At 34.9% G+C, this 16086-nt stretch overlaps 1 protein-coding gene and 1 pseudogene across 1 annotated transcript; both read right to left on the bottom strand.

Annotated features, from left to right (window-relative positions):
• Positions 1-1696: 1696 nt before the first annotated feature.
• On the bottom strand, positions 1697-2640 carry LOC109702444 (olfactory receptor 51G2-like; annotated as a pseudogene).
• A 10773-nt stretch (positions 2641-13413) lies between these two features.
• Positions 13414-14361, bottom strand: LOC109702459 (olfactory receptor 51L1). Its single transcript, XM_020187798.2, has one exon. The coding sequence runs from the start codon at positions 14359-14361 to the stop codon at positions 13414-13416; it is 948 nt and encodes a 315-aa protein (XP_020043387.2).
• Between the last annotated feature and the right edge of the window lie 1725 nt (positions 14362-16086).

Genomic DNA, 16086 nt, shown 5'->3' with positions numbered 1-16086 from the left:
CATTACATATAAATACCACATTTTCTTAATCCATTCATCAGTAGTAGGGCATCTTGGCTGTTTCCACAGCTTAGCTATTGTGAATAATGCTGCAATAAACATGGGTTTTCAGGTGCCTTTACTGTAACCTGACTTAACATTCCTTCAGGTATATCCCCAGGAGTGGTATTGCTGGATTAAATAGCAGTTCTAATTTTAGATTTTTGAGGAGCCTCTATATGTTTTCCATGGTGATTGTACTAATTTACATTCCCACTAACAGTGTGTGAGGGTTGCTTTTTTCCCACATCCTCATCAAAATTTGTTGTTTTTTGTGTTCTGATGATAGCCATTCTAACAGGAGTGAAGAGGAATCTTAACATGGTTTTGATTTGCATTTCCTTTATGGCCAGGGATGTTGAGCATTTCTTCATGTATTTTTTAGTCATTTAGACTTCTTCCTTTGAAAAAAACCTGTTCAGTTCCTTTGCCCATTTCTTCATTGGGTCATTGATTTTTGGGGGATTTTAGTTGTTTGAGCTCCCTGTATATTCTGGTTATTAATCCCTTGTCAGATATATACTTGGCACAGATTTTCTCCCATTCTGTGGGCAGCCTGTTCATTTTAGTGATCATTTCTTTTGTTGTGCAGAAGCTTTTTAATTTCTTATAGTCTCATTTGCCAATCCTTTCTCTTAGTTTCTGGGCCATTTGAGTTCTATTTAAGAACTCATTGCCTATGCCTATTAATTCCAGTGTATTCTCTGCTCCTTCCTGCACTAGCTGCAAAATTTCTGGTCTTATATCAAGGTCATTAACCCACTTTGAGTTGATACTTGTACAAGGTGAAAAACATGGATCTAGTTTCAGTTTTCTGCATGCAGATATCCAGTTTTCCCAACAACATTTATTGAAGAGGCTGTCTTTACTCCATTTAAAACATAATCTGATCTTCCTCAAACATACTAAATTGTTCCATTTTTCACAAGGAGTCTATTTCTTTTTTTTTCTCCCAATAAAATTCAGATCTTTTCCTAGGTCTGTTGTCACAATTTTTAAATGCTTGGTATACAGTAATATTCACACCACTCTCCCTAAATAATTTATAGTGTTTTGACTTATCCAAAAAACTAGTACTGGATTATGATTTAAGATATTATGGAGGATATGAATTCTGACTGAGAAGTATCAAATAACTTGGAATTTTGATATGGATTAAGAAAGATATCTTGGAAGGATGTTGGCTAATATAATAGAGGGGATGAACGTATTCAAAGTACACTGTATGCATCTGTGGAAGTATAACAATGACATGCCCTTGTACCATTAATGTATATTAATAAAAATAGTATAGATTTTGTTTATAGGTTTCTAGATATAGATATCATTCAAACATCATTCAAAAATATTTCATTTTGTACTAAGGTAAGTCGTATAGGAGAATGTTGTTGAACTAGACTACATAGAACATATTAGAATTATCTTGAAATCTAAATATCTTCAGAAATTGAGGACCTTCACAAAAAATTAAATAAAACTATGCCTTTTATTCTCTACATTAAAAAGGTAAATATTTACTACTATTGAGGTTTAGATACAGTATCTTAAAGGCAAAATATTATTAGCAACATTTAAATTCAAATGTCTACATTCATAATAAATTCCTCATACATGTAGAGGGAAAAGGAGAAAAGTTATGCTTTAGAGCCTCTTTCACCTAAACTTTGAGTTTCTTAAATTTCTTGAGGATTCTGTCACGAATCTGCTTGGTCTTAACACTGTAGACAAAATAGGGTTCATGAGAGGTGGGACCAGCAAGTATACATTAGCCATGAGCACATGGACAATTGGGGAAGCATTCTGCCCATAGCGACGGATCATAGATAGCCCAATCATTGGTGTATAGAAGGTAAGCACTGCACAGATGTGGGAAATGCAAGTATTGAGGGCTTTCATTCTCTCTGCCTTGGAGGCTATACTCAACACCGTGCCCAAGATGAGGAGATAGGAGAAGAGAAGAAACACTGAATCAAGTCCCATGGACCAGATGACCACCATGAGGCCATAGATGCTGCTGACCCTATGGCTGGATACAGTTGTTTTAATGAGGTCCTGATGCAGGCAGAAGGGGTAGGAGAGAATATTTACAGCACGATATTGAAGCCTCTTCAGTAGGAAGGATGCTGGGAAGACAAGGGCTAAGGCCCTTCCAGCAATTGTCAACCCAATCCCAAAAATTACACCATTGGTTAGAATGGCTACATAGCGCAAAGGTTCTCGAATTGCCACATAGCGGTCAAAGGCCATGGCCAACAGTACAGCAGACTCAATTATTGAGAAAACATGAATGAAGTACATCTGAACCAGACAAGCATTGAAAGGGATCTCCCGAGCATGGAACCAAAAGACACTCAACATGGTAGGTAAGGTTGTAGTGGATAGGCCCAGGTCAGTGAGTGCCAGCATGGACAGAAAGTAGTACATTGGTTGGTGGAGGGAAAACTCAGTTCTGATGATGAACAGAATGGTAATGTTTCCTGCAATTGAAGTAGCATAAACTAAGAAGATGGGGAGCGAAATCAAGCCATATCTGCTTTCAAGGCCTGGGAAGCCTGTCAGGAAGAAGTGAGGATATAGGGCAGAACAATTGAAGACAGACATTGTATCAATGGAGGCACCCTTAGACTGCATGAGAAAACAAGAACATGAAAAGTTAGGAGAAAAGTCAACACTGTTATAAGGAATATTGCTTTGATGTATGCTACTTGTACTAGTGCTTTTAATCCCTCTTCTGTTCATTATATTTAGTAACTACCTGTGTTTATTATTTTACCAATTAATTTATTGTATCATTGCACATTTATTAAGAACATATTAAAGAAAAATTGGTGTTGCTAAAATTAGAGGAATGTATAATAATTGCCTTCAAGTACCCCCAAGTTAGTTTACAAAAAGTAAAGATAATTGTCAGTTTAAAACTTTAAGGTTATATAAAAACACAAAATGTCTTTTTAAAAATACAGAAGAGAAACTAGACTTATCCAGAGAGGTCAGGGATGATTTATTGAAGGTGTCCTGATGTAAATCTCAAGTGACAAATATGAACTAAGGACTGAATTAAAGGACTGTGACATACTTTCTGTATTGATGGAAACCCAGGTAAATGCAGAAATGTGTGCGAGTGCACAGCGGTCCTCTTTATGCTTGTATGATAAATTCCAGACTTCCAGGGATACCTGAAACTATGGATGTACCAAACTGTACCTGTATATTTGTTGTTGTTTTGTTAGCTTTAGTCACTTTTGCTTTAGATATTTTATTTCTTTATTTCTGGGTGAACTTGTTCTACTAATTGTACAAAGAGGTTCATTGTGATATGACCATATGAGCATATAATGTCTTTTGATCAAATTTACTCCTGTGTCAGTCTTTTTATCCACCTCATCTTTAAACAATTTTAAAATGGGTTTCATTATTCTACTTTAATACATACATATAATGTACTTTGATCATATTTATCTTCCTAATGCCCTCCTCTTTCACCCTCCCCTTTCTGCTTATTCCTTCCAAAACAGTCCCCCTTTTATTCCATGTCCTGCTTTTAACCTACACACTGTAGCTATTATGGAGTTTAATTCATAAATTAGGACAATAATATTTTAACAAAAGCAATGAATAATGTGAACAATTATGCCAATATGCCATAATAAAATATATTTTGAAATTATGAATTATTTATGTCTGGAATTTTCAATTTAGTATTTTTAGACCGAAATTGATGTCAGGTAACTAAAATGATAGAAAGCAGAACTGCAGATAAGTGAGGAATACTGTATTCGAAGTGTAAACAAACATAATTGAGCAAAACTACAGACCATGAGTGGGTCTTCATATGACTGTTGGAGCTAGGTTTAAATAAAAATGGATCAGAATTTTTGAAGGAACTTATGTATAAATAGAAAGTGCTTAGATTTAATCTGAGGGTTGATGGAGTGGCTCAAGTGGTAGAGCGCCTGCCTAGTCAAGCATGAGATCCTGAGTTCAAACACCAGTACTGCCAAAAAAACCCCAAAAAAACATAAATAGATTTAATCTGAAAGAACACAAAGTATTAAATGCAATAAAAAGTAATCAACCTGACCAGATTTATATCATATTGATGTCAAAGTAGGACTAATGTTAAGAATGGTCTAAAGGCTGGCAGAGAGAGAAGGCAGAGAAACATTAGTGATCTACTATAGTAATAAAAAGTGGAGGAAAGGACTGGCAGAGTGGCTTAAGTGATGGAGCCCCTGCCTAGCAAGCATGAGGCCCTGAGTTCAAACCCAAGTGATTCCAAAAAAAGAACATGTGAAGGAAAGTGAAATCTAACAGTATTACAAAGGATAAATAGGCATAAAATTTTATTCAGGAAAAAGACAGGTAATATGCATCATCATAGGCTGAGAGTGAGAAAAAGAAAGAAATCTAGAATTAGTTCACTTATTTTGTTGGATTTTGTGTCACTTATTAAAACAATCAAACACAGGAAAGACCTGCATAGAATTTTGGGAAATCAGTTTGCAAGCTAATCCTGTTATGGTGTGATACGTTTCATGTGTATGTGTGGAGGAGATAATGTATACTGTTCCAAATAGAGAGCTACAAAAGGAAAAATTACTGCCACTTATAGAGAATTTATAATGGCTTAATAGAGCAAGCAGATAGAGAAAATATTTCATAGAAAAAAGGAAATGAAATTAAAGAAAGGATGCAATACTGAACTACAAAAAAAGCTTAGAGCTTTCTGTGCACAGGGGTCAGTTACCCAATAGAATCAGATGTGTTGGAGGGACTATGAGGCAGATCTCATCATGGGCTGGAACAGACAGACATTAGAGTAGGATCCTAAGAGGTTTAAATCTGTTAACAATGTGATGGTCACTCAATTTCCATTATTCTGGGCACTAAGCATCAACAAATAGCATATTCAATACTGCCAAAATTTGCATCACCCATTCACCATTCACCAAACTATGCTTTTCCATCAATATAATCACACCTTATAGTTTCCTTTTACAGACCTGATTATAAAATAATTAATTTTATAAAATTCTATAGAGATGATAGGAATATTCCACTCTAATACCACTTTTCTTCTTTTTAGGGGCAGAAACAATAAAGAGAAGGAGTAATTGGTTTCCATATTCTTATATCATACCAACACATCATAGCATATTAGTAAATACTGTCCTATATATCTCATTCACTTTCCTTACTTTTTATATCATAAACTTTTCCTAGTCTCTGTCACTATCACTTTGACTTTGACACAATTATTTTCTTCTTCCTTGATATTCAAATCCTCAAATATTCTTCACCCTCTTCAACCTGTATAGGCACACCAGGTCTTTGCTCTTAGATAACTCTCTTCTGCCTCTCCTTGGAAATTTCTCTGATTTAAGGTATCTATAATCTTGTAATAAATTGTTATTTACTACTTCAATCATTTTGGATGGATAAGTAAATTTCTTTAAGCAAATAAAAAAAACTGGGAATTTGGGAATTGAATAACTTTATATAACATTGAGTAGATTCAAGAAAATGTATTGAAATTGCCTACACAGTGTCTGAGAGCTAAGATATAGTTTGGACTCAAGTAAAGCAAAATATTAGTCAAGGTAAAGTAATCATGATCTCAAGCATATCAACCATAGCCAGCAATGACTTCAAGGCAGGTATTGACCTAGAGTACTCAAGTAATCACTTGTAAAAATATAACTTCCTGGCAGCTTCTTCTGAGAATTATCTTGCCTTAATGACTTGTTTTTGCTTATGATATTATTAGGTATCCATGATGTATATAAGGGTGAGATGGATAGCCACTTAAATCATCAACAATATAATTAACTGTATCATCATTTAACATTTTTACTCTGTTTATAGCAGTACTGGGGTTTGAATTTAAGGCCTCACACTTGCTAGGCAAGCACTCCACCTCTTGAACCATGCCCCAGACTTTTCTGCTTTTGATTATTTTTAAGACAGGGTTTTATTGCTGTGCCTGGGCCAGCCTGGATTTCAATCCTCCAATTTATGCTTCCTGCATAGCTGGATTAACAGGAATAATTGGTTGAGATGAGTCTTGCAAGCTTTTTGCCTGGGCTGTCCCCAAACCATGATCCTCCTGCTGTCTGCCTCCCATAGGAATGAATGACCATGACCAGTAACATTGTAACTTTGAGTTAATATTTTATAGCAATGTTTTTGAAAGAACAGGAATTTCAGTGCATGGATTCTCACCATAGATACTAGCTAGATATGGAAAGGAGTTTGCAGTATTATCTCACCCCAGTGTTCATCTGAGCAGCTTTTGGGGATAACAGTCTGTCTTTTTGGGGGGAAATAGCAATCAGTACTTCTCACCGATCACAAAGCAGTGATTTCACATGAGCAAAGATCAGTCCTACCTCTTAACCTTTCTTTCTGCTTCCTGGATTTGTTAAATAAATAATGTGCCAATTTCTTACCCATTCTTCTAACCTGAAAGCCTTCCTTCAGGCATACCCGAGTCCTCAAGTGCAGGCAGTTACTGCAATACAGATTGGCTGGGTTTCCAGTCTGTCAAGCTTAGCAACTTCTTGTGGGTATAGGAAGGTACAGAAGATAGGCATAAGAGAAGAATAAAATACACAGTGTGTCCTAAGGCAGATAGTTCTTCAAGGAAGCATCAGTCTCTTCTTTGGAGACTAAAGAGCCAGGTACAGCATTTTTTGCCTTCAGCTTCTTTGACTCTACCTAGTAATGTGCTTCATCAGCACTGCATTTCTGTCCCTACGTATTCTGACCATCAGCATCTCTTAGCTAACACATTCCCTCAGGTCCACTTTTTTTTTTCCTCAGTACAAACTCTAGGGAAGAAAAACGATGTCAAAGCTATTTCCTGCTCGAAGATAGGTGGGACTATGGAGTCCCACACTAGGCTCTCAAATTGGGAAATAATTGGTGAGTGTCCTAGGAATCATCTGATGAAGAAAAAAATTATCAGATTTGTTAGTCAGAATGATATCTAAGAAAAAGTTTGTGCTCTGTGCAACCATATAACAGAAATTAGTAGTTGTTGAATGCTAGGAAAATTATTTGGGACCATTTTTCACAACCATATAGCATGAATAATGAAACCTACCTTGTTAGCTTACTGGAAAAAAATGGGGAAAATGTAGACATGCAGTGACAATTTACTAAACTAGTGCTTATGTAACAACTATAAGTAATAAAAAGCTATAGGATCCATATTCATTTGTTTCATAATACTCAATGCTTTCTCCAGCCACTGGCCAGGATAAGCATTCCACTATCTCCATTCAGCAACAACTCCTGTTTATGCTGGTCCACAAATGTGCCTCTGAGAAATCCTGGTCTATTTTGTTAAATGGAATAGATAAGGGTGTGACAGAATACAAAAATTTATAGCCCCATGTCCTCACTATCTAACAAAGAAGTAAATTCTCCGAAAGTACAATTCTAAGACATCTTATCTGTTCATTCACCAGTTGCACAAGTAATAAATATGAGAGTTGAGACTGACTTTGGCACATCTCCTCTGCTTTAAATTAAAATGCTACATAGTACTGTTTTCTCTTTCTTTTGTTTTTTGTATTTCACCACAAGAAAATCTCAAGTAATTTATTGTTGCTATTTTTCAAGACCAATTTCTCTTTTATTTCTTTATCTCATAACTCAGAAATAATCAATATATCTCCATCCGCCATGTAAACTGCTTCTCAGAACACTGTTTTATTTCCATTCTCTTAAATGCCAGATCAACTCAGGTCATTTCCAATAAAATCTTGACTTGGGAAAATGACTTCATTGATGACACAAGTGACTCACACAAAATATTATTTTTACTTCTTCATAAAACTTTTGCTTTTTTTCATTTGATATTATAGTATTTTTCTTTTCAAAAAATCCTTAATGTTTTGTATTATGCTTATTTTTTCCTAAATTAAATTTCAGAGTGAAATTTCTTTGTCAAAAAACTATTTAAACATATTTAAATAAAAATATTATGATATTTATTTTATATTTTAATATGCTATCCAGATAAAATCATATTGTTATCAATTCATAGTATAAAATGGTTTAAGATAATGTCAGTGTAAGTGTGAGTGTGTGTGTGTGTGTGTGTGTGTGTGTGTGTGAGACAGAGAGAAAGAAAAGAGTGTGTGTGTGTGTGTGTGTGTGTGTGTGTGTGTGTGTGTGGTAGACAGAGTTAAAAAAATCTGGAAAGCCCCATTTTCTTGGCAGGATGTGTTCACAGAAACACATAATTGAACTTAATTCTGAATCCCTATAGAAGACGTATATGAATGTCAGCTTGATAATGAAGAGCAGCAGAATTAAAGAAGTGCAAGTAAATGAAAACTGGTTGTTAGCTGTAAAATCATTTGAATTTTGTATTCTAATACCAAACATTTCCAAACCTATTTTATTAGCTCTAGAAATGCATCTCCTTTGAAGGACTCGATTATTTATTGAGACATAATATAGGCACAAGTTCTAGTGCAATAGGAGATGGAAATCATAGCTTCTTTTATCAAGGTACTTTGGTTGAGCAAGATGAAACCTTTACTCATATACTGTCTTGTAAAACATAAAGGAAAGTATCACGAAGAAACAAAGATGGACAAACACAACATAGACCAGAGAATAACTCACATGCAAGTAAGAATGTATAGTAGAGTTTTAAAAAAGAAGAGAATAAGACATAACAATATATAAGACAGAACAGTTCAGATGTTACCATCTGAAACTAGTTTTTGTCTTTCTTGAAACTCTTATTTAAAAGTACTGCAGAAAGAGAATCCTAGGTCAAAATACTATTGTTAGTGAATTATTTGAAACATTAACTCAGAAATACTAGTAGTTATAATAATAACTGTACACATATATTTCCAGAGAATACAAGTGAGAGATTATTTCTTAGGATTTTGTGTGGCGAGCATAAACTGTAATCCAAAATTGAATGAAGTTATCACATGCAAAATATACATTAAAACTACTTAACCTGCATAAAATAGATAACAAAATCTAAAGCAAAATATTTCCAAATCTAATCTGGTAATCACACACACACACACACACACACACACACTACTATTATCTTGGATTTAATTCAAGCATAAATGTCATTTTGCATGCAAAAATCACACAAAGTCATTTAAAATATTAAAAGTGGGGAAATCATTTAATAATATAGACTGATGAAGGAAATTTTTTGACTAAATTTAATGTTGATAATGATAAAAATATTAAACTAAAAACAGAAGAGAACTTCTTTGCTATAATTAAAAAGAAAGCTAACTTCTTTCAATCTGACTTGTGGAAAATCAAAGCAATTTCCCCAGAAATAAAAAAGAAGGAAATACTCACTACTTTCACCTCTAAAATATATTAGGCACCTTGTCTTTATAATTTAGGTGAGAAAAATGAATGAAAGACACAAAATTTGTGAGGAAAGTAATAAACTTTATTATTATTGACAAACAGTATTGCTGAAACATTAGTAAAAGCAAAATACTCTAAGACAAGTCATGAGACCCTTACATTAATTCACATCGTTTTCTATCTAAAAAACATACGCTAGCAATAGTGAGCAGAAGCTAAAATTTAAAGCATACTGCTTATATTGGCATCAAAACACAGAGGAAAAGCTAATGAAAGATGTTCTAGACTTCTACACTTAAAATTTCAGACTATTGAAGAAATTTAAGATTATCTAATTCAATCAAGAGATGAACTATGAGATTAGAAGGCCTAGTAAGAATGGCTAATCACTCCAAATTAACCTATAAACTCTAGATTTATACAAACTGAATATATCATATAAAATTTAATGTACAAACACAAATGTCAGCAATAGACACTGACATTTGAAGTAGAAGTTGCTCTAAACTGTTCAGCCAATACTCCTTGTAACAGACAGCATAAAAATCACAGTAATTAAGGATACTATTGGATTAAGAGAAGGGTAAAAAAAATCATAGCACAGAAGAGAAAGGCCAGAATTAGACTCATACAGATACATTTATATTGTATGACAAAGAGAGCACTCTAATTTATGGATAATGTTTTATTAAGAAAATAATTCTGAGTAGACTATTTAGTCCTATTGAAAATGTGCCTTGATCCTACTCTGCAGTGATGTAACCAGATTCAATGAACTTTTTTTTTCCTTTACAAATAACATGACGTTAAGCTTGGCCAGCAGAGGATGCTACAGGAACACTTGGAGGAGATTCTGCTTGATTCTTCTTTCTTTTATCATACAGATAGCAGAGGCATATATGATCGATATTTATTTAGAGACACTCATCCCATCAAATTTCAGCTGCGGCCCTGTGGATAGACTGTTAATGAATCTTGAATTTACACTACTAGTTAGCTACCCAACCATAACTTCTGCCCTCTGAAAGGTTTTCTAGGCTGGGATTTCCTATCTAACTTGCTATTTAAATGTGTCAATTGCTTACCAGTTCCAGCTATGTTTCCCTACCTGGTGCCTCCTTCTTCTAGCCCTAAAAGTGGATCTCACTTGCCAGCCTTGGTCAGCCTATTCACCCAGAGGAGGGTTTCTTTCTTGCCCAAGACAACTGAGTAAACTCTGACATTCAGTCAACTAAAACCACACATTATCCAATGAAGTCTCAACCTCAGGCTTGCAAAGGACCTCTCCCTTCTTCCAACTTTGCTCCTTCCTTGAATATTCTCCCTTAGCTCTAGCAAAGTATTTAGAGGTATCTTTATCTCCCTTAATGTCATTTTCCTGACAAAGTTAATAATTACTTATGCAAGTATTAACTAGCTCTATTCAAATTACTATGTGGTTATTGTTCTACCTTCTGTTTAAAACAGAGTTAAAAAATATGACACTCTACTCTTGAGTTCTAATCCTGTTCCGTCCACCTGCATGAGTGTGTTTTGAAGATTTTATTTCATTCTTCCTCTATGTCACAGGTTTTCTGGGAATCTCTCACTCCTGGGTTCTCTGGGAAACACACTTCGAGGCCAACTTTAGTGTATGTTATGTTTAATATACAGAATATTTGGGGTAAGCATCTTAGGAAGAAAAGGAATTGAGTAGGAGTAGCAGAAGAACAATTGGAACTGTGAATCAAGACTGATGATAGCCTTGTCCACTCCCACAGAGAGTTTTGGAACTCAAATTGTCCAATTAAGTTTTTCTGCAATGGACCAAAAAAATCAAGACTTCATATGCCTTTATACTTCAGTCATTGAAAGGATCACCACGTTGGGCAAGGAACATTTCTACACCTGAAGCACTTCCTGAAGGGGTTAATAGTTGAAGGATCTCTGCTGGAAGCAATGCCAGCCACCAGGACTGCAATTTATTCAGTGAAATTGGATCTGAACAGTGCATCTTCAGGTCCTCCCATCCCATGCCAGAGCCTTTTCACTTTGGGATAAACATGGGATCCTTTTGGCAAGTTTTAAGTTTTTTCTAGAGATTGGACAGTGTTAATAATACATGCTTTTTCTGCATCCTTTTTTTTTCTTCATGATATATCTTCTTCCTGGAACAGCTTTCTGAGTGGTATGCTGGCAAATGTTTAACAACCAGCTAGCTATAATTTTTTTAAAGCCCTATTATGCAGTGTTTGTCAATATCTGTGGCTTGAACATACCATCACAACCAATTTCAAGCCACCATGTGACATTACAGAGACAGAGTTGGAACAAAATATGCATAATTGGTTTTCATGAATGAGCTTTAACACATAAAATTTATTCAAAAGTGTCCAACTGGTAAGAATGACTTTGACCCACAAGCATACACCATTAATTTTGATTCTTGATTCCTAAATCCTTAAGTAAAATTGACCACTTCTTACCTATTTCAATAACAATAAAATCAATTAAATTTAATTTTACTAATCTTTTTAGCTATCTCCACTATTAATATTTTTTCACATTAAGACCATGCATTTTACTGTTTACACATTTACAGTATTAAAAGCAATAACTGCCACAATACATATTTCATTTTTCTCAATGTACTTTTCTTCAATGAATGAATAAGAATTAAAATTTATATCTATAATTATTTTATGAGACTTATCATTGTTGCAAAAGAGCAGCCACATAGTGCTATGTTGATGTAGCAGTCATGGTCCCAAGCTCAAAAAGTTTGCAATTCAGCTAAGATGAATGTATGTGAAATAATAAGAGATCACACAAGAAACCATACATGTAGATCATCCTAATAAGAAAGAACAAAGAAACTGAATGTTCACAATAAAGTAAATGATAAAAACATAGTATCAGCAGCTGCCAGTGGCTCATGCCTATAATCCTGGCTATTCAGGAAGCAGAGATCACAGTTCAAAGCTAATCTAGGCAAATAGTACTTGAGACCCTATCTCAAAAATACCCAATGCATAAAAGGGTTGTCAGAGTGGCTCAAGTGGTAGAGTGCCTGACTAACAAGCATGAGGCCCTGGGTTCAAGCCCCAGTACCACCATATATATATATATATATATATATATATATATATATATATATATAAAATATAACATATTTTATATAAATATATATTTGAATATATATTTCAAATGTACATATAGACATGTAGAACAAGAGTAAAGATAAAAGAAAAAGGAGCAAATGGAAGGAGCAGAACTCTCAACCCACTCACAAATTAAGAAATAAAGTCCTATCCTTTGGTTTTGAATGGAGTCTGCACAGTCACCCAGAGCTTCAGATATATACTGTCAAATCTTGAACAGGTCCCATATATCTTCATCAGTATTTTCTGGCAAACTTAGGTGGACCTGATAGATCAAGAATAACAATGGAAGAAAGGACAAATTTCCCCATGGGTGAGACTACATTTGGTCCATTACCAACAGTCACTGTACCAGATCAAAGTCATGACAGGAACTCATGTTCTTTTCTTTCCCTAAAATCTCAAAAACATTTTCATAAAAAGTTATGAAATTATAGCATGAGAAACAAAATATGAGCAAATGTATTAAGAAAAGAGAAAGAAATCAAGATTGATTTCTGAGTTATATATCTTCATTAACAATACAGACTGTAAGCATAGTTAAATTTTATAAGGAAAGTTACTATTGTATATTAATAATAATTTGACATGTTAGTAAATTTGTAGAGTTTTCAAAATATTAATTTCTTTTACATGCATTATATAAGTCTCATAATGACCTTAGGGATAGATAAATCCATAGTTATAATTTGGCCATGAAAAACCTGAATGACATAAAGATTAACAATTAACTGAAATTATATATTTAGAAAGTGAAAGAATGAAGATTTTAACCATCTGATCATGATCCAAGACCTAAATCATTTTTATGTAGAAAAATAGCTTGCCCATTTTTACAGTGGGGAAAATAGAGAATACAGGTTAATTAAAACCTCTTCCCTAGCCCAAATTTGCGGAGAATTCTTAAACGGATCTGTTTTGTCCTGACACTATAAACAATGGGGTTAAGCACTGGGGGCAGAAGCAAGTAGATGTTGGCCATGAGGACATGGACTATAGGAGACAGATGCTTCCCAAAGCGGTGAACCATTGACACCCCAATAACTGGCACAAAGAAGATGAGAACCACACAGATATGAGATACACATGTGTTCAGTGCCTTTAGCCGCTCTTCATGGGAGGCAATACCCAGCACAGCACTCAGAATCAGAACATAAGAAAGAAGTATGAAGACTGAATCCATGCCTAGGGTGGCCATGACTACACACAGTCCATAAACACTGTTGATCCTGGCATTTGAACAGGATAATCTCAAAACATCTTGGTGCAAGCAGAAGGCATGGGAGAGGGTATTGGCATGGCAGTAGTGATAACGTCGCAATAGCAAGGGTGTGGGCAGTACAACTCCCATGCTTCTTAACAAGCAGACCAAACCAATCTTGCTAATTACACCATTGGTGAGGATGGTCGCATAGTGCAGTGGGTGGCAGATAGCAACAAAACGGTCAAAGGCCATGGCCAATAGCACTGAGGACTCCAGAAATGTGAATGTGTGAATGAAGAATAGCTGAGCATAGCAAGCACTTGCCTTGATCTCCTGAGCATCCAACCATAACACAGCAAGTATCGTGGGAAGTGTGGACATAGACATACCCAGGTCGGTCAGTGCCAAGATGGAAAGGAAGTAATACATGGGCTGATGGAGTGAGGACTCTATCCAAATGACAGAGAGGATGATAACATTACCAATAAATGCTATCAAATATGCAAGGCAGAATGGGACTGAGAGCCAAGAATGAGCGTAGTCCAATCCAGGAAAATCCTTCAGGATAAATACAGGTTCCATAGCACCACTGTTATTCCAGAACATCATGGTGGCCCTTGAGTAACTTGGCAGACAGTAAAGAATGTTCTTTGTTATTCTTCTTTATCCCTCAAAGTTATCTTTTGTGAGTACAAGTATGCAAAAAAACAAAATACATCTTTCCTCTTACCTCACATCAGAAGAAAGGAAGAATCCCTTGTGGGTCTTATGTAAGAAATATTTCACCAAATTAACAATACACTCTGAAACAAAAAAGTATACCACATATTTATATAGTCATCTCTGACAAGAAACTTTTTGAATTTGCATTGAGGATATGGCAACACAAAAGTAAAGGAAGAAAGATTTACTATATATTATAAAGATGAAATTAGAGAAAATGACTATGGATTTGCATAAACTTTCTGTCAGAAATGTTCTTGAGCAATTCAGCACTTGCTTTTAGGCTATATTCATGCCTGGCAATTGAATTAGTCCCAAGAACTAAGTGTATTTTCCTTTCAATTTGATTTTTATTTATACTTCAAAATATTTAGTGATAAAATATGAATATTCTATCACCATGCACCAGTCTCTGGTTAGCCCTGTCTAACCCCATTGACTGCCCATAAGGAAATCCTTCACATACCTGGAAGGATCGACTTCAGACATCTCTAAAACACTCAATAGCTTTCTCATTTTTCCTGGTAGATGCCAGTCTCTGACTCTAGAGAGTCTAGCATAGGACTCAGCCCTAGCCTAAAGAGAAAACTTTCTCAAATACAGCTTCAAAACTCATATCATAGAACCCCAGCTACCCAGCCTCGATGTTTTACTATTTTGATTGTATTTCATGAAAAGCTTGTATTTGCTTATTTTTAATGCTTCCCTTTGAGTGATTCTTATCTCCATTCTTTAGTGTGAAGACAAAGTGCTTAGGTTGTACAACCTACAGTTCCAAAAAAGGACATGATTTAGAATCTATACCTGAGGAAGGGAAGAAAATGTTAAGCCATTTTCTCCGTGGAATAAGAAAGGTTTCTCTCATTTTGCTCAATTCTGGGTGTCCCCCACTCTCCAGATCACACTCAGCTCTGATACTCTGCTCCAGTCCTCAGCAATCTAAATGGAGCTTTCATTGGAACACTTGCTTGGATAAAGCATTAAGCTACTCACTAAATTCACACTTACTGAGCAGAATTTTCCCTCAAGGCATTTAATTTTCCACAGTGAAGTAGTTTCTTTTATCCTATGCTATAAAGGTATTCTGTTTCCTCTCTTAATTCTTCCACCTCCTAATAGAAATCATACTTTTTACAATTCTCAGGTATGTATCAGGACATAAAGAACATTTGTATTGTTTCAAATTGTCTTAATTCCTCTACTCTGTTATTATTATAACATTTGGAAAATTTCAATGCAGACCTGTTCACGGTCTAAAGTTATTACAGATAGATGGAATACAAGTGTTCATACTTTTTATTTCTTTTTATTGCATTTAAAGTGCACAACACAAAGCTATGATTTTATATATATATAATATACATATGTATATTTAAGTGATTATTACAGTCAAGTAAATTATTATATAACCTTCCTTATGTGTATGTCGCAAGAACACTTAAAATCTACTCTTTTAGCAATTTTCAAGATATGGTATCATATCATTCATTATAGTCCTTAGGCTATCTATATATTGCATTTCTGCTCTTATCCATGCTACATAACAAGTTTGTACCTTTGATCAATTTCTTCCCATTTCTTCCCCTTGCCTATCCCTGTTAACCAGTGTTC

This window comes from Castor canadensis, chromosome 1 (assembly GCF_047511655.1).
Source record: "Castor canadensis chromosome 1, mCasCan1.hap1v2, whole genome shotgun sequence".
In the NCBI taxonomy this organism is placed as follows: Eukaryota; Metazoa; Chordata; class Mammalia; order Rodentia; family Castoridae; genus Castor; species Castor canadensis.
This window is presented reverse-complemented; position numbering and strand designations above follow the sequence as displayed.

Excerpts from the sequence above, each read along its gene's own strand:
- LOC109702459 (XM_020187798.2), bottom strand. The coding sequence starts at position 14,361 with ATGATGTTCTGGAATAACAGTGGTGCTATGGAACCTGTATTTATCCTG.